This window comes from Lepisosteus oculatus, chromosome 1 (assembly GCF_040954835.1).
Source record: "Lepisosteus oculatus isolate fLepOcu1 chromosome 1, fLepOcu1.hap2, whole genome shotgun sequence".
Taxonomy (NCBI): domain Eukaryota; kingdom Metazoa; phylum Chordata; class Actinopteri; order Semionotiformes; family Lepisosteidae; genus Lepisosteus; species Lepisosteus oculatus.
Window position 1 is genome coordinate 56,513,556 of NC_090696.1, and position 20,778 is coordinate 56,534,333.

General features: G+C 36.8%; 1 protein-coding gene across 3 annotated transcripts in view; it reads left to right on the top strand.

Annotated features, from left to right (window-relative positions):
• The window catches only part of gabrb1 (gamma-aminobutyric acid type A receptor subunit beta1), a 385,381-nt gene that overhangs the window by 324,803 nt on the left and 39,800 nt on the right, over positions 1-20,778 (top strand). For all 3 annotated transcript variants that reach the window (XM_069190655.1, XM_069190651.1, XM_069190656.1), the window contains one exon: positions 9,021-9,271. In XM_069190655.1, the coding sequence (XP_069046756.1) occupies positions 9,021-9,271 (251 nt within the window). The remainder of the gene's footprint in view (positions 1-9,020; positions 9,272-20,778) is intronic.

Consider the following 20,778-nt stretch of genomic DNA (forward strand, 5'->3'; position numbering starts at 1 on the left):
CTTGATAAAAGAATACTTAATAAAGCCTAATATTTGACCTTGTGAAAAGAACACAAGTATATAGTATCCAACATACTAAGGTACCCTTTAAACAAACAATACAGCAGCTTTTGTCTCACTTTGCCATTTTGCTAAGGTGTTGACATCAATTTTATTCAGTGAATTGATAATTTTCCCTCTGGCCAGGAGCCCTTTTGAAGTTAATCTGAGTTAGCTTGGAGCTAAACATGAGTAGAGAAAATCAAACATGAGCCAGCAGAAAGACAGTTTATTACAAATGCAATCTGAGTTCCACAGCAAAAAATTATTATGCAGAAATTATCAGCAGAATACATTCATTCCATTTAGGTGCAGAAAATAAATGGGCACACTTTCAATTCCATTTATTTTTACTAAGGAAAAACTCATAAGGTAACACACAGGATAAGCTACTGTACATCCTTCTGTAGTGGAGTGAGGGTTTTTAATTTAGTGAAGCAGAAATTAGAACAGTAAATTAAAAGTTCTTTGATAACTGTTGGGAATCAAGCACAATAACAATAATTTACAGTCTCACGTACAGATTATAAATATACAACATATAATTTGTAAATACAATCCTACTGTAAAACATGCATTGTGCACCAAGAGCAATAGAATAGACATCCACTTTACATAAGAGTTCCTCAGGGACAACCTACGTTGGAAGTGACCCCTTCTTAGTTGTTACGCGAACATACAGTATAAAATTATCAATATATCAATATCAATATATTGTACCCATCCTTCCATATTTGTTTTAACTATGTCTGTAAGTGATGAAGTAAGAACAATATAGCAGAATTGAAGGCTCATCAGTGATCACTGCCCTTTAATTGTTAACAAGTGTGTATATTAATCATGGAGAAGAGTGGAGAGAAGGTATCAGCAGCTAGCAGTCCAAGAGAAAGAGAAACAAAGGAAATTTCCCTGTTAAACAGAGCCTTCAGTGATATTCATCCTTAAAAGGATCTTAATGCATTACTTCCAATTTTATTATGGGTCCCATGAAAGTTTTGTATGTAAAATCTAATTTGCAGTTATATTTTGTATAATTTGGGGAGTGTGTGTATTATTGAATGAATGACATAAATGGGTGATTGTTCACTCACAGATTACATAGTAGACAAGAATTAATAATGTTATGTTATTTTATCCACTATACCATTTGTTATTGTCTACTTCATAGGTTATAACAAGCTCATATACTGTAGTAAATCACGTGTATATCCCAAACATAAGTAAATATGCATTTTCTATTGTGAACTAAGCTTTATCAAACATCTTTGAAATAATAATTTAACTTGAGAATTGTAATGTAAATAAAGAAGTTTGATACTCAGAGATTTATTGGACACATGTTTCTTCTTGTAATTTTTTTGAGTTTTTAATTTCCTGTTGGATGGAGCTGGGCTGGGTTTGTAGCTTTACTTACAGTGGCTACTACCAAGGAAAATAGTCCAAGGGAGTTACCGTAGCATATTGCTGAAGTTTTTTTTTTTAAGTTGCAACTGAGATGGTGGTTCAGCCCCGCTATAGCACTTTCCTGAATATGCTTCAATATTCTGAATGTTGACAAAAAAAGAGTCTGTCTTAATTGTGTTGCTCAGTTGAAAACAATTGGTTTGCAAAACTCACTATTTCTTCTGTTGCAGAAAGAAATCTTAGCCAGAATTCTATTTACAGACTCACCCATTTGGTCAAAATGCCAAGTTAGAGAAAAGAAGAGCAAACAAAATCGAACTATGCAGACCTTTTAAGCTTTACTTACAGTAGCTACTACCAAGGAAAATAGTCCAAGGGAGTTACCGTAGCATATTGCTGAAGTTTTTTTTTTTAAGTTGCAACTGAGATGGTGGTTCAGCCCCGCTATAGCACTTTCCTGAATATGCTTCAATATTCTGAATGTTGACAAAAAAAGAGTCTGTCTTAATTGTGTTGCTCAGTTGAAAACAATTGGTTTGCAAAACTCACTATTTCTTCTGTTGCAGAAAGAAATCTTAGCCAGAATTCTATTTACAGACTCACCCATTTGGTCAAAATGCCAAGTTAGAGAAAAGAAGAGCAAACAAAATCGAACTATGCAGACCTTTTAAGCTTTACTTACAGTAGCTACTACCAAGGAAAATAGTCCAAGGGAGTTACCGTAGCATATTGCTGAAGTTTTTTTTTTTAAGTTGCAACTGAGATGGTGGTTCAGCCCCGCTATAGCACTTTCCTGAATATGCTTCAATATTCTGAATGTTGACAAAAAAAGAGTCTGTCTTAATTGTGTTGCTCAGTTGAAAACAATTGGTTTGCAAAACTCACTATTTCTTCTGTTGCAGAAAGAAATCTTAGCCAGAATTCTATTTACAGACTCACCCATTTGGTCAAAATGCCAAGTTAGAGAAAAGAAGAGCAAACAAAATCGAACTATGCAGACCTTTTAAACCATGAAGTCACAATTAGTGATTATGATGTCATTAGGTTTTGCCCACCCTGCAGGTTCCTCATTGGCTCGTCACCTTTTCAGTAATTGATAGTGACCTCTGATCCATTGTCTTGGGCAGAAAAGTATAGCAAACTAAGGGGAACCTGTAATAGAATTCACCATTCAGGGAGCTGAGAACGGACACAGTTTTACGGTCCTTGACTATGCTACAGACTTGGGATATACTTCTTATCAGACAGGCATCTTTTATCTGCATACCAAGGCTTAGCTTTGAGGCACAAGCTCTCTTGTCAAGGCAACAGAAAGATTATTAGAAATCTTTAATATCACTTAATTCATAGTACAGTCTCAATGCTAGATGTTATTACATTGTTTAAAACGTTAGTAATGAAATGTATTTATTTTTATATTGATTTTGAATTTGTTAAGAAAATATACTTATATTTGGTTTATACTTAGCTTATATTCAAAAATGAAATTGTTTAATTTTGCATTCTGTATTTTTACCATACATTTTTAAGAACTAAATATACCTTGACACTTTATTTGTCACTAAATGTACAGCTATGGTTTTGTGTGTTTTCCACCTGTTCACATTGGATTTCTCTGGGTGCTGGGTGTGTTATTGGTAGGTTAATTGGCTTTTATAAAATTGGTCCTGATGTGAGCATACATTTACTCTATGTGTCTGTGTAAATCCAGCGTTTGACCAGCTTCTTTTCCAGGGTGTATCCCTAGTGCTCCCAATCCTACCTAGGATAGGCTTCAAGCCTATATCCAGTAATAAAATAAGTGTATAAGATACAGTAGGACATTGAAAATGAAATGATGATGAGGTGATAATGTAATAGCAACTGATCATTGTTCTATTAGGATGAAACATAGTGAACTTGAAAATACAAAACATGTAAGGAATACAATAAGAAATAAATAATTTAAATATATAATAACATAGTCTGGAAGAATACTTCATAAAGCATATTGTATTATTGAAAAGGCTTAGTGCCGTATAGGCAGTATACTCACTTATCGTATGTGGTCACAGAAATAAGTACTCCCTACTTTACTTCTTTTGTTATTTTTATAATCAAGAAATAACAATCAGAAACAAAAGGAACAAAAAAGCCCCTTCTACCCACTTCCCTCCCATCACCACCCACAAAGGAGAGAAAAAACATGCATCTACTACAAAAAAAGGAATTAATAAAATATTTGGGAAAAATTAAAATAAATTGAATAACATTTATTTATGAAATGTACTTACATACATGTACAGTATTTATTAAATGTATGCAACCATCCATAGATCCATTAAACCACTTTTTCCAATTTAGGGTAAATATAAACATCTAAAAACTAAAATATTGTGAAAATACACTCACCTCAAAAAACTAATGTCAGCATGTGTTCAGACAGCTGGTATGTCTAAAGATCAAGAATGTTTATTCAACATTAAGTGTTACAAATAACAGTAAGTCTTTAGACCATTTTGTTTTACAAACTCTATTTCAGTACGCAACTTGATACTGTAATATATGCATATGCAATTTAATCTATTTATAAAACATTATACAACTGATTACTCCTTTTAAGCATTAAAGGGGAACTGCAATGCTACACAATAGCAATGCTATTCACAAATCAGAATTCGTGATTAGAAAGAATCAGCATTGATGAGTGCATTTCAACTCAAAATAAAAGCCAAATGTACACAGTAACCTCCAATTTACATCACATCAGGCAGTAATACTTCAGGTGATGTACAGTACAAATATTGTGGATATTCACAGTGTGGGATGTCGGGAAATGTTTTTTCTGTCCATGTATTCGGCACATGCACTGAAGTAAAAACTGGACTACATCTTGTGCTTGATATTGATAAATAAATAGACCCTTTAAAAAAGGAAAATATAATTATTTTAGAAATGTAAAATTAATGAATGCCACTCAAAAAATTCAAAAGTATTATAAATATGTAACTAATATTGCAGCAGCTATCACTACATTAAATAATACTACAGTTCTGTTTTCTATGCTAGAAATAAAAATCCATATATCAATTTTCTTAGTAATTTATTTGCCTAAGTATCACAGTTCTTTTTTAAAATAAACACTATATAGGTCAGTTTTCTTAATCTGCACTGTATAGGATCCAGTCGCTGTTGCATGCAACGGCTATTTGTCTAATCGCTGTGTATACAGCATACTGTAACACAATCCAAATATCTTTTTTGACCAACCACTGTGCAAATAATAAAATGCAGATTTCTTATGTGCCTAACTGCAATATGTTTTTTTGCATTTTAATAACCTTAGTACTGCAGCTTTTTTGCCTTAGTCATCCAGTGTTTATGTACTGTACATAGAATTAGGTTTAGAAGGATTTTGAATCTTTCAAATGTTTACAGATGAAAGGTGCCCAATCATATAAGGAACAATAAGAATATAGAAATACCCAGTAAATTGTATAGATACTGATTTAAACATCTTATTGTCTAAGCTAGTGAATTTGTCTCTACTGGCTGCCCCATGTTAACATATTTAAAATAATTTTTATTACACTGTTACTTCAGAGACAGCTTTTTATCTGTGTTTTCCAGAAAGTTAGCTACAGCCAACCTCCCAAGGCAGGGCTCAGGACATTGTGGTTTGACAGATAATACTAAGGGCTGCAGTTTAAAGCAAGAGGCTCTGTGGGACATGAACTACATGACTGTGTGTGATTGTGATTTCTTTTGAAACTTTTTCCAATTTTCAGCATTTAAAATAACAAACACTCCAATTAATATAGGAAAACACATTCATTTTGAGGAAATAAATTGAGAGGAGATAGATAAAAAATCATACGAAAAACAAAGCAATGGCAACATCATATAGGAACCAGGTTTAAATATGACCTCAGTCTGCATAATACAACACCAAGTCCAAACTATAACTATAACAGTATGCAGGTGAATATTGTTAGAACTTTTACGACATGCACAGATGGTGGTTTTCAACTGCATTTAGATTTTGACTTGATTTTGCTTTGAATTTTTGCATTATGTTGTATGTGCATTATTCTATCTGTCCTGACTGACTAGAAAATCAGTTGATTTTGACAATGTGATTAGTTTCTGTTTGTCCATCATTAGGTAATGCAGTTTATAAGGACAAGGCTCCATATTTCACTTTTAAGTGAAATAAGTGAATTAAGTATTTCTAAAATATGTGTATGTGAAACAAACAGCCTGTTGCCGTCACAGGTACTACATGTAGCGAAAGAGGCCCTTTTCTGTGGTCAGCCACAGAATGACCTAGTGGTCTTTGCAAGTGAGCAAGTAGAGGCAAGGAGGTTTTCTTTTTATGAGGATCTTTTCCAGGACAATCCAGGACTGTTACAATACTCCCTTAAGAAGCCATAAAACGCGCCAAACGGAGCTACAGAGTGCGGCTTGAAATGCAGTGCGCTGACACCCGGAGGTTGTGGCAGGGATTACAGTCAATCACAGGCTACAAGGGCTGCAGCCAGGAGATTGACACGAACAACACATCCCTGCCTGACGAGCTGAACCACTTCTATGCCCGCTTTGATGCTCTGAACACGGGCACTGCCGAGAAGACCCCAAGCGTGCAGGGCGAGTTTGTTCTGAAACTCTCAGAGCAGGACGTGCAGAAGACTCTGAGCAGGGTGAAAATCCGTAAGGCTGCAGGGCCTGATGGGATACCACCTCGCGTCCTGAGGACATGTGCAGCCCAGCTGACCACAGTGTTTACAGACATCTTTAACTCCTCCCTGTCACAGTCCATGGTCCCCACCTGCTTTAAAAAAACCACTATTGTTCCAACCCCCAAAAAGACAAAAGTGACATGCCTGAATGATTACCGCCCAGTAGCATTAACATCTGTGGTGATGAAATGCCTGGAGAAGCTGGTGTTGTCACACATCAACTCCTCCATCACAGAGTCCCTGGACCCCCTGCAGTTCGCCTACCAGAACAACAGATCAGTGGATGATGCTGTCTCCCTGGCTCTGCATACAGCCTTGGAACACCTGGACACTAAGAACTCGTATGTGAGAGTGCTGTTTGTGGACTACAGTTCAGCATTTAATTCCATCATACCCTGTCAACTGGTGACAAAGCTCAGGGGATTAGGTCTGTGCAACTCTGTCTGCAACTGGCTGCTGGACTTTCTTATCAAGAGACCACAGGTGGTGCGGATAGGCAATAAAACATCTACACCACTCACCCTGAGCACTGGAACCCCACAAGGCTGCTGTCTGAGTCCAAGGTTGTACTCCCTATTTACTCACGACTGCACAGCCAGACACAGCAATAACCGCATCATCAAGTTTGCCGATGACACCACTATAATAGGACTGATCAGTGATGATGACGAGTCCACTTACAGGGATGAAGTTGTACAGCTGCTTAGGTGGTGTCATAGCAATAACCTGGACTTGAACATAAATAAAATGAAAGAGCTAATAGTGGACTTTCGGAGACACAGGCCACACACTCACAGCCCACTCAGTATTGATGGAACGGAAGTGGAAACAGTCACCAGCTTTAGGTTTTTGGGAATTCACATCTCTAAAGATCTAACCTGGACTGTGAATACTGACTCTATCATGAAGAAGGCTCAGCAGCGCCTTTATTTCTTGAGGTGCCTCAAGCGATGGGGGATGCCAACACATGTGTTTGTGAACTTCTACCGCTGCACTATCGAGAGCGTCCTCACCAACGGGATCACCGTGTGGTATGGCAACACCTCTTCGCGAGAAAGAAAGGCACTGCAGAGAATGGTCAATATGGCCCAGAAGATCATCGGCTGCGGTCTCACCGAGATTAAACAGCTCTATGAGGACCGCTGCCGTGGTAGAATTCTGGCCATCACAGAGGACAGTCACCACCCAGGGCATGAGCTCTTCACCCCACTGCCCTCAGGCAAGAGATATAAGAGCATACGGACACTTACCACTAGATTCTTCAATAGCTTCTATCCACAAGCAGTGAGACTGGCGAACACATTTAGCCATCCCCCTCGGACCACACCTACACCATCACCATCTACCTCATTGTAATTTATTAATTGTACGTCTCCAGTCATTGTTTACACGTCTGTATTGTTTACATTCAAACTGTCTGCATGTTTACTTGCACATTGTCTATTGTTTGTTTGTACATTGTCTTGATGCACTGTTTGCACTTTGTTTTGTTTTTTACACTTGTTTTATAATCGAGAGACTTTCTGTAAGTAAGAATTCCATTGTACCAGTACCGGTCACATATGGCAATAAAGTTCAAGTTCAAGTTCAAGATGGATGTCCACTGCTGTTAGCTGATGTCGAACAGAGGGATACAGGCACATCCAGAGATAATCCTAAAAGTTACAGGGCATCAATCATCCAACAAGATTATTAATTAATCAGGGACCTGCAGGGTGTGGGTACCCACACTCCACCTGGTAGCTTTTTGACCAACACAAACTGTATTTTTCCCAATTAAAAAGTAATGTATCTCCTCTAACTCTGCCACCCTCCTCTCTGCCGAAGCAACTTGGCTGACTACAGAACCATGTGCCCGGTTGTGTTACAATTTGTCTTTGAAAGTAATCCTGAATACAGCATCGAGAAATCAACTTTCAATAAAAAAACAATTTATTACCATTTTATTTAGCAGTTTTTATAGCTCTAGGAAACTTATGGCCAGAGATGATAAATATACACACTTGTTAACAGAGATGATGATTTTCTCTATTTTTCCAAGCCTAAAGACAAAAAAAGTACATAAAATTAAAGGAATCTGGACTACAATTGCGATTACAATTGCTGTGCTATTTCGTTTTATATTACAAATGTTGGTATGTAGACATAAAGATTCTAAAGAAAAGAGACACAATGTTTTGGCTGTTTCTTTTCACCGTTTCACATATTGTGTCTCTTTACTTTTCCTTTCAGCTTGGAATAAACCTTTACCTGTTCCTTTGCAGCCTACACACACTGACACAGCTACCTACATGAACTTCTTAAAGAATTATAATGTCTATAAATTAAAATTGAAATCACAGAGATTATTCCATTATGTTTTTCAGCAGCCCAGCCTCATAAATAAACTAGCAGTCAAGACATTAAGTAACTATTGACAGGTTTCACCTTTTTACAGTGCAATGTAGCCTTGTCTTGGCTACTTGGTCAAGCTGTAGCTATTTTGTCTGTTTCAACTGACATCTCCAGTTATTCTTAAGGATGACAACACCTATTAGACAGAAACGGGGCATAAAGCAGGATTTTCTTGTCCTTTAATGGCCCTAAGTGTTAAGATTAACCAATAATAATCTGAACAAGCCACATGTTTTTAGCCTCATAGAGAAATGTCTTGATTATTTGATTATCTCAAAGATTACTCCAAGTGTGTCCTACAATTCTTATATTACAAAAGATATATCAGGAGCTACATACTGTATACTGTATTAGAAAGAGCTTTTTCTATCTTAAACGTCTGAAGCATATTTTGATTTTAATAACAGATTTTGTAATGAATTCCTGTAAATAATGATATAATTATTTTTCTCTCTTTTTCAACAGGAATAACAACTGTGCTTACCATGACAACCATCAGTACCCATCTGAGAGAGACGTTGCCTAAAATCCCATATGTGAAAGCAATTGACATTTATTTGATGGGATGCTTTGTATTTGTATTCCTGGCTCTACTCGAGTATGCTTTTGTCAACTACATATTCTTTGGAAGGGGCCCTCATCTCCAAAAGAAGGCAGCAGAAAAGGCTGCCAAAGCGAACAATGAGAAGGGCAGACTAGAAACCAACAAGGTGCAGGTAGGAACAGATTACAAATTGCTGGCATGGTGCTCAACAGGTGCAGGTAACTGCACATTAGAAATTGCTCAACATAACAATGATGCTCAACATATCTTATTCAGGTTTATTCTGATGATGTCATTGACAGATTTCATTCAGTGATAACAGTATTGAGACAGAGTCATCAAACATAACTCTTTTCGATTTGGACACCACAAGACCCATTTCTTTCAGGAGCCACTTAATCTTCTATCATGATTTTGGAGTGTGGGATGAGTACCCGAATTAAACCCACACAAATCTGGGGAGAACATACAAACTCTACATAGATAGAACCCCAGGAATTGAACCCAGGACTCCATATTATATTACATTATATTGTTAATGATAACCCAAAACCAGCTCCCTAGCACTAGTTATAGTTGTGAACTTGGAACAAATACGCTATATTTAACCCTTCTTTCAACTGACTCAGGGAGGAACTACTGTTATAATTTAGGCTTAATGTACATACTGTATATTGATGAACTAGGGAAATGTACCACATGATTAAATGTCTTCATTGAAAGTCTGAGGCATGGAGTTAGTCCTCTTGGGTCTGTGATAATGTTCTTGAGGTACAAGTGATTCTGGTGGTTGATATTTATTTTTATGTTAATCTTAGACTTTATCTTATAGCAGAGGATTTCAAATACTGATCTTAACACTAGTCTTACCATAGCCTAAACACTAGAGCTTGAGTAGAGCTTCTATAATATGAGTAATATTAAACTTAGTCATAGCCTCTTTAAAGCTTAGTCTCTGCACTGTATTTGCTGTAATTTAATAATATTTGGGGGGAATTATAAAAGCAGTGGCTGAGGCTGAACTAATCCTGATATAATAATCTTCCTACCCTGATGTGGCTTATAACCTGCTTTTGCCTTGCTAACTTCTGATGTAAACATATTTCTTATGCGTTGGGACATCTATGCCGTGCTTTCACCTTATAACTAACCTTTTGGGAAAAATTATCTTATTTTACCCTTTGAACCATTAACCCTATGAGAGAACCAACCTTTTTTTTTTCCTACAACTATATAGAAAACTCTAACAGTCCTTTTCATGGTCTAAGCTTCCTTCCAGAGTGTTTTGCTTGACTTTAAAATAGAATGATGTAGTTCCATTGTGATTGTGTATTCTGTCTTTAGTTTATAGTTTTGTAATATGGCACCCTCTGCTGATCATTTTTGTTTAATGTTAGACTCACAGCATTACTCTGTGGAGCTGCTTGCCCTTTGACCTTATGGACAGGTTATTATGTTTTGCTGAACACATTGTCAATAGCCAGCATCAATCATACCAAACTGCTACCATCCACTTGGCCCTGCCAGCGAAAGCACCGCCTGCAAATGAAAATGTGTTTATTATTAAATCTTGTTATGTTACATTGCTATATACTGTAGCTATGCTGTATACAGAATAATATTCCATAATTAACTTTTTTAAATTAATGATGCAGACGTAGAATGGTCTTCCAGTCTAGCCTGATGTATGTAGTAATAGCATAGCAAACTTTGTTATAATGCATGGCAAAATATATCTTTTATTACTAAGGTAAAAAATATAATCTGTAAATACTAATCTGTAAAGAATAAGAAATGCAAAGTCTGTATAAATTATAGTATTTATCTTTTATTTAGTTTCACTCCTCTCCTTATTCCATAGTTATATGCTTGATATTTGTTCAGTAAAACACTGAAGCTTGGCACAGGTGTAGCCAGAGCAAATGTCAAAGAAGAAACAGCAAAAGTCTGAGCATCTTTTGCTCATGAACAGATAGTTGCAAAGACAGAGAAAGCCAGGTTAAGGTCACTTTAGATGCACTACAGCTAAAAAAAAGAGGCAGCTGCAGCTTTAGCTCAAGCATAAGTATTTGAGGCAGCAGTAGAACTGGAAGATGAGGAACTTCACAGAAAAACCTGTGACCCAGTAGCACACCAAAGTGTAGCTCAGCACACAGAAGAATATATCCAGAAGCACACTAAGGTGCTAAATAACCCTTAGTCCTTGCAGGAATAGATCCAGTGCATCATAATTTGATTTCATTGTCAACAGCCCAGCATGATGTCACTCATCACTCAACTGATAGCAGTGCCAGTCCATTTAACCACAAAGATCAGCCACAGGCCAGAGAGATGAGGCACGCCAATAGACAGACAAGCAGCACCTTCTAAAGCTCATTCACTGTTCCTGAATGAGGAAGCAGACACATATCACGCCTTCTAGAGATCTGCATGTTAACGCTGAACACTGGTCAGGTTCTGGAACACATCATAGGTACTGGCATCCATTAATGCTGACTCATCTTTCTCATAATCCTACACTAGCATAACAGCATGATGGATTGTGCTTAATTCCAAGCATGTTGTAAGACCGTGAACACAGGTGTCACACAGTTCGATAATAGGCCTGCGAACTATAGTGCATGGCAAATATCTTTTGGCAATGTTATCAAAGGCTTGGACCTTACTGCTAGTGAAGAACTGAATCAGACTGGAAAGATTCTGTGTGTATCAATGACCCCAGAGCACCTCTTACAGTGGCATTGGAGATATTAAAGGAATGGCACTGTGGGCTAGAAGTCATTAAAAGTGTACTGTTCTCAAGGTTGGACATCTTCCTGAGTATCTCCACCAAAGACTATCTCAAGCTAGGAGACTTTGTAGATTTTCACATGAAGTTCACTGAGAAAAAAAAATGCATATTTAGCAGGTCTTGCCTATCTGTATACTGCAAGTGGCATCCGTCCCATAATGGAAAAGCAACCACACTCCAGGAGAAATGAATTTCATAAGGAACGAAGTTCAAAGAGGAGGCTGGCATTTTCTTCTCTCTATTTTCCTTCTTTAAAGAGTTTATCTGCCAACCAGCTGGAACCCTTCTCGAGCTGAAAGACCTGTTATGAGGAATGTCAACATAAGAAAGTTGATATCCATTCACAACACAGATGCTGCTGTGTCCACAACACAGATGTTGCTAAAAGTAGGCTGGGCAAACGATTTTTAAAATTTTTTAAAAAGAAATAAAAAATGAGATATAATGATGTGTTCCTGCTTAACTTAGACATTGCACGACTTTAAAACCTATAAAAATGGGTTACGAGAGTTAAAAAACACTTTTTATGCGCGAAAAATGGGTGATTTTTCTTCCTCGTGATCAGCTCAGAATCTCTGTGTACGCTGTAAGGTTTTTACTTCTTAATTAAACGTTTAAAATACACGAATTTCATAAAGACAGCACACTTTTCGAAGAGAAAAAATCCCATTCTTTTCTCTTCCTGTTGTGTGAAACTCATCAGCAGGTCTTTTTTTCCCAATCAGAGGCTCTGAAAATAGCGTACCGCCCACTGCGCTCCGTCAGAGAGGGGCGCGGCACCGAGAGAGGGAGGAGGCGCGGAGCTCAGCAGCACAGAACGAACGTTCTACTGCCTGGAGCGCTTATGGCAGCGATCGCGTCTGCATTTATAACTTAGTTTTTAAAATTAATCAAGCAATATGAACCATCTCTTTTTACTTTTAAGTCACTTAATTATCATTAAGCACAGCTTTCTCACCACCTCGACTACTTTTTGATACCATCCTTAGACAAAGCAGAAACGTCTTGTTCTGTCTAATGACATTACAAGTGGAAAGATTACAGAATTTAATCGTCTTTAAATTTGTTACGTTATACATTTTAGAAACGTTTCATCCATACAAACACCACAAAACTATTCTCGATTGTATTTCTGAATGGTATGTTACACTTAGTTCACTGTTTTAATTACACCTAATTAAGAAAGTTAGGTGTTAGCATAAACTATTAGCAATCAATATTAAATTTAGCACTGTAATAAGTTGTTGCACTTTCCCCCGCATCTTGTAAAAATATATTTTCATTGTTCAAATATACATTAAATCTGACTAATTAAATATAATTCAAAATATTTTGCTAACAATGTTAACTGTTTATAAATAATAAATTGTATTAACTAAAGAGTAGGATGGCACAGTTGTTAGTATGCTTTTTGTTTTGTTTCTTTTTCATAAATACAACAGTAGTACCTGATGTCTCAGCGCCTTTCAAAATTAAATTATGCATGCAAACCTGTGAACTAGAAAGATAACTAAGATATCCATCCATTTATAATGGTGGCAAAGTGGTTAGCATTGCTATCTTGGAGCACTGGGGTCCTAGATTCAATTCCTGCCATCCTGTGTGTGTGGGGTTTGCATGTTCTCTCTGGGTTACATGGTTTTTCTCCATATGTGTGATATGACTCCCTCTCGCACTCCAAAACATACTGGTAAATTAATTGGTTTATGGGAAAACTGGCCCTGGTGTGTGTGTGTTTGTGTCTGTCTGTCCTGTGATGGACTGGCGCTATGTCCAGGGTGTATTCTGCCTTGTGTCCGTTGCTTACTGGGATAGGCTCCTAATCCTCTGTACTGGATAAAGAGATTAGAAATGGATGGAAGTAAAGGCACTGTGTGGATTGAACTATACACAGTGTTAGAAACCCACTATGAAATGGCAGCATCTCACTGAGAATAAAATATTTTATAGTGCTGGCTTAAGTAAACAGCCTTTCCACCTCTCTTGCACATCAGTATCCATACCTAGTTATTTAAACAAATTGCCTCTAATTATAAACATCTTAATATGCTGGCTCTGTGGATCCGCATCAGCGATGTTTGCCCATTCCTTCAATTCATGTGCATCCAACACACAGTTCAATGCTAGCAACTACACAAAATCTAAAATACAATCCTCATTTCAGTATCTATGTAAACATACAGTCTGTTAACTTCATCATCTTCATCAAAAGTATGCCTAACCCCATTAGGAAGTGTTCTTGTTATCAGTGTATTCCTCAGCTATCCCAAAATTATCTTCTTACCAACATCTCTAGTTTTTTATCCTGCAATAACTCAGCCAACACTTAAATCTCGAAAAGCTGCTTGTGTTCATTTCTTTAAATCACAATATCATGTGTAAATACTGTCCATATAATACTCTGCATTGTGGAATAATAGTTTATTTTAAAGGGAACTAGAGAAACTAAGAACTAGAGAAATCAAGAAAGACTTTTTTTTCTAGAATTAATAAATGCACATCCTGTTCACTGGGGAAATTAAATCCACACTGAGCAATCTTCAATATGTTCAGAATATGACAGCGAGAATCCTATCAGGGATGCATTACACCTGTTTTCAAGTCCTTGCATTGGTTACCTATCAGGTTTCGAGTCAACTTCAAAATCCTCATCCTCATTCAGTACCTACAGTATATGGCTTATTATCTGTCTACTCCCCACCTTTGTCCATCTGACTCTGGTCTTCTAGCTGTCCTCAAGAACATCTACATTCTGTGGGTGACAGGGTCTTCTCTAGCTGCACCCCAGAGCTCTCAATTTGTATTCCCAGTGATATCAGTCACGTACCCTGAGTGCATTTAAATCTAACCTTAGAACCTTTCTTTTCAGAAGACTTAGTGTCTGTATCTGCTTCATTTTCTAATTTTGGTAGCACCTCTAACTGCTTGTCTTTCTTATATCTGTTTTTATATCTACTGTATTGCTTTGAGATGCCACTTTTAAAGGTGATATATAAAATAAAGTTTTTTATTATTGTTATAGAGAAACATGATCAGTTTTCCCTGGTCCAGATAAAAAGATCTAAAGCATACTAGTTTGTCACTCTTCTCATTCCCTTTGCTAAATAACTTTTCATACTAATCTGATCAATCTAACTGCCTGTTTTCTGTGCTTTCTCTATCCTGCTAGATTTGCAATTATTCTGAACATTTTCTTCTTGAAATAACTCATTTCTAAATACCTTTTTTCACTGTTAACATCTTGCAGCAAAGCTGCGACAAAATATACACTTAGCACAGTTCATCCTGCTACCAACATTGAATAACAAAATCTTAAGATTTCTATATTTATGTCTTTATTTAGTGGTTTCATTAGTGACAAAGGCTAAACTTTCTTGGAAAAATGTCTTTTATGTGTTGCAGAAAAAACTGACTTGCTTTAACAAAGTATGTTTACAAATCCTTTCACCTGGCAATCTATCTGAATGCCCAACTATCTGAGAAGCCCTCCATGAAACCATGGTTGCTATTAATTCATTTAGGGCTTATTGACAGAATTGCTGTTTTTTATGCATGCTAATTTTCTGATTCCTCACTCTGTTTCATGTTTATAGATAAGACTTTATTGATCGTGAAGGGAAATTGATGTACATGATGAACATGTTTGCATGTTCTTTTGTAACATACACCTTTTTGTGATTTGTTTTGTATATCTAAGCAAGTGTTCCTGCATCCCTCTTCTGCACTTTAGTCATGGCTTTTTTTCTGTTTGCTTATTTCAAAGCAACACCTGCTCCATTTCTAAAACTTTTTACTCATGTGCATTTTTGTATTTTTTACACCTCTAGCACTTTAACATCCTGAATTTTCATTTGCCTTAATTTGTAGAATGAACTTGAGTTTTAGCCTAAATATTTAGCCTAAATAAGTTTTCATTATCTTTTGTTTCTTGTCCTACAACTGTTATATTGATCACCGAATTATTGTTCTTGACATGACTTCATTCAGCCTTTCCTGAACGTCTATGACAGGCAGAGAGAGTGCTGTTTCTGGGGCGATCTTTTGCAGCTGACATTTCACTGTTTTAAACGAACAAGAAATTAGATCACTCATAGATCACTTATCCTATATAAACACAGCGTAATTGCCCTCCGAAAATCCTCTTTTTCTTGTTCGTTTTAGAGACCTTGATCGAAACTGATTTTAGATGTCAGAAAGGATTTCTTTTCTCTGTATTTCCTACATTGCTTTGTCGAGATTTTAACTTTATATCTAACTTTATATCTAGGCTCAGATTTCAACTATAAATCGTACAGTAATTAATAGCAGTAAATACTGATGTTTTGCGCCCTCTTACCACAAAAATATATATGTTTTGTAGCTGGGATGAACTTTATTTCATAAGCGTAGCTACTGCGATTCGGACACGGACGGTTAAACATGGCGGCAAATCAGACACCCAGAGGGGGGGGGGAGCGTCTTCTCGCCTCCATAACTAAAATGCCAAATAGGAGTGGCTTAAGCGACATACACAGTCGTGTAACTGACAGTTTGAGGTAGCCTATCGTGTAAATTTCGCTTTGTTGCTGATAGGTTAAGCTTTCGAAACTCTGCCCCAAAGTCATGTGACTGATTTTTCGCCCTGTTTCGTTGGTTAAACGCAATGATCACAAGCACCACCATGGTAACTGGGATGTGTAGTTTTTAATTCCGTTTGAATTATAACTGTACGTACTGTCTTCGTATTTGGCCAGGGCTTTAAAGAGAGGGCGCGCCAAAAATTTTCGGTGCCGTCGTTTCCGCTTTAAAGGTACCCCCGTCGCGGAAGAATTCGATCTCGGGACGTTTGCCCAGCGTACTAAAAGACAACAGATTGTGCTTTGGAAGCTGCATCTTACATTGCAAAGACCAACAAAAGCCATTGCATCGCCCTGCATCCTGGTCCTGCATCCTGTACCTCAAAAGCCTCCACTTTTGCATCAGAGCATGGCAGGAAGAAAACCAAAAAATTATAACTGCAATCAGCTCCCAATGTACTGATGTATGTGGGTCTAGCAGCAAGATCTTGTTCCACATTTTGCCTGGTGCGAGTTTACCATCAGGGGCGTCATGGAAAATCAGTAAAGATGTACACTGTGCATGATGACCAGAGAAAATTATCATTGGTGAGATTAGAATTCTTAGACATGTTTGGCATTCAAAGAACTTCATCATCTGAGAACCTGTGCTGAATTTGTTGAAATTCCAAGAAGAAAAGCTAATGGTTTCCAGATTGAAAGAGTAAACAAAGGGATTCGCCTAGGCCTTCCTTCTTTAATTGAGTGTATCCGAATTCAAAATACCAAATCCAAAATACAGTACCTACAGTTCTACACCATCCCCATCGGAAGCCTATTGCAGCCCACATTCCAGAATTAGATTCAGATGCAAAAATCCTTCTCTTGCTTTGAAGAGACATAATCCATAAGGTCATGCAACAAATGGTGTCATATAGTTATATTTCGGAATAATATTCTAATCTTAATTTATTGAGATTTATAAGGTATAAAAAATGTGATCTGTAATAAGTTAAGAATACGAAATGTAAGCTGTGTATAAATGTTAGTAATTAAATTTTATCTTGACATTGTAATTATTGGATGGAAATTGGGTGGCTGTAAAATTGTGGTAGAAAACACAAAGAAAGACAGTGTACTGAAAATAAGAACAATCAGAAGTAGTTTTTATACACCTCTATAAACAGAACAACTTGCTATGACTCATGGAAGGTGAAGTAGATGGTAATTTAAGAGGATTTCTGCTTGTTGCCCCCTTTAAACATGTTTGGATTCTGTAATACAGAAAGGAACCTATTAAAATATTTGCTAAACATACTGTTTTAATGATATTCCTTGTCTTTATTTTAGCATTATTTTTTCATTGTAACTATTGCTTTCAGCACAAAATCACTGATAATGCAAAAATGATTTCTGACAAGCTGAAACACATTATTGGCTCATGTTCCTTTCAATGATAATAGGTCTGCAACATTTATGCTTGTAATGGAAAAATTGTGGATGTTGTTAAAGACACAAGAAACTTGAATTATAATGATTACTAAATTCTTAGCTACACCAACAGATATAAAATTAAATCTACTATATTTTTTCACATTCTGCAAAATGTCTAACTCTAAAAACCAGAGTACACCATTGACTCAGACCCTATGATTCTTGAAGGTAATTTTGTTTCTGGTATGAGCCCTGGTATTTTAGTTGCCTGAAAGCTATCAGGAATCTGCAATGAAAGCAATGTAATTTGGTACAGATGCAGCCATTCAAAGTGCGTGGCACAGACACGTACCGGAGGTAATTGACTACGGCCTCGCACATGATGATGCAAAGTACCGCGGTACGTGATTGGTTGACCGACAGGGGCACTCGTGGTGCGTTCGTCAGTTGTAGAAAGATTTAAATGTCTTTACTGTGCCCGTTTTAGTATTGAATATTCATATGGAATTTTACCACTGAAGGGAAATCTTAGTAGCTGAGCATAAAAAGAATAGGAGCATACTGTAACACGTGTGAAGGCCATAAACGATATTAATTTTGGAACATAAACACACAGTATATGGCTGGTCTCGGTACTTTAAAGAAAACATACACACCAGTATTCCATTTCTCCCTAAACATTTTAAGCATCGAAGTCTTTAACTAACATGATACCGGAGTCAACAAGCATACTTTTAGAATTTGATTAAAAGGGAATATAATATGGAATCGCATATCTAAAGAAGTAAATAACGATATAATTATACTCATGTACCGCAACACAAGAATTGTACACACTGTACGATGTCTGTTGATAATGTTTGTAGTGCTTTTTCAACATTCCTCACGTGACCGTGCTGGTGGCGCTGTGGGTTAGGTTCCTGATTCCCACCTCACATGTTGGGTGTTCAAATCCAGCTAGAGCCATGACTTTTTTTTAACAAACATTTATTTGAAAAAATAAAACGTTTCCCTGGGTCAGAGATTAAATTAAAACTTAACTCTCACCAAACAAATTTATATTTCTAAATATCACAACATGATCAAATTTAAGTCATTTTTATAACAATGAATAGTCACCTATGCATTACAATATAAACATTTATATTGATTTAAATCGCGTTTAAATCGCCTTTATTTAAAACCCATAAATAAAGCTTATACTGTTTAGACTTTTAATTATTTAAAACTGTATTACAGCAGCACAATGCACAATGCAACGTAAATCGCTATCTTTGTCTTCTGCGTAATAATGTTCACCTCTCCGTCCAGCAAATTAACAATAGTAATAATAATGAACTTTATTGTATATGGCGCCTTTAAAGGTGGCTCCTCAAAGCGCTTTACAGGATAAAAACAATAACAACAATACTGGTAGCCTGGGCAAACGATTATTTTTTTTAAAGAAATACAAAATGAGATATAATGATCTGTTCAGGCTTAGACATTAACGAAGAGCATAACATGGGGGGGGCGTAGCGGTCGGCTCTGGCTTTCCCATCTACTGTATACCGATGCACTGCAAGTACAACCCCCCTCTCTGCGGGAGTGCTTGCTGTGACGAATTCAACCGGTTTCATGGATATTTTCAAAGTAGAAGGGGGCGAGATTTCCAGCAAAAGACACCTCCCCCCTCCAAAACCCAGTAAGTACAGTACTTACTAGTTAAGAAAGCTAGGCTCCTCAATGAAATCGCTTTAACATGCTAATGCATTGGTATAACAGCCCGGGCGTGGCAAGCTTCTAATGTCTCCCGACTACAGCGAAAGGAACCCTTCTTTCACTGGAAGACAATGAACATATTCTAGCCCTAAATGAATTAATAGCAAACATGGTTTACATAAAATACATTTTTCCAAGAAAGTTTAGCCTTTGTCACTAATGAAACCACTAAATAAAGACATAAATATAGAAATCTTAAGATTTTTAAAATACATGACTTTGCTAAAATTTATTTAAAAATAAAAACGATTACAAACGCCAGTGGAGAGAGAGTGCTTACTTTGTCAGCACCCAGACAAAAATACAATGCTTTTATTCATTCTTAATCAGATGGTGAGAGTGAAGGGGGAACGATAAGGTTGAAGGTGAGGGAAAAGAAGTGAAAGAGGGAGAAGCTTAATTGACTAGAACAGGGGAGGGATGTTGGTTTTGCATGAGGGGCAGGGCTACGGAAATTAGGTCTATTTGGGAATGTGGAGTTACATGTTCTGGCTGTTTGTGAATTATCGTTGTTGATTATGGAGATGGATTTTGGTTATGATAAAGAGGATAAACGGGGATGGGAGGAGGAGTTTGGTTTTGCATAAGGGGTGGGATTATGATAATTGGTAGAATTTGAGAAAGTTTGCGGGCTGTTTTTGGTTTGTATTTCGAATAATTCGTACAAGATATTGAGATTTGTTGATAACTGGAGGACGGTTTTGCTTTAATGGTTTGATATATTTGATTTTGTATTGTGGTTGTTATCTATGTTTTTGGTTGGTATTATGTTTATATGGTTGTTTTTGTTGGTTGGTCATTATTATGGTTATTATGTTTAGTGTGTCATTTTTGATTATTGGATGTAGTAATCAAGAGAGAGAGAGTGCCTTCTTTTTACTTTTGTAGCCAAAGGGCCTTGCAGATCAGATTCCCTTCCCCCTACGGAAAGACAGACACATGTTTTCACAGTTTAGAAGTCGCTATTCAGACGCAGGAGAGCAGCCCCTAGATAAAACATCAACTTTATTTAAACTCCACAGAAAGTATTAATGTTTTTTAATTACTGTACTCTTATGGAACATGCCACCAGCCATCTGCATTGAACGATTAAAAATAAAAACGATTACGATTGGCACTCCTGTAGCTTTTTCACGAAACCTGCTTTTTCACGAAACT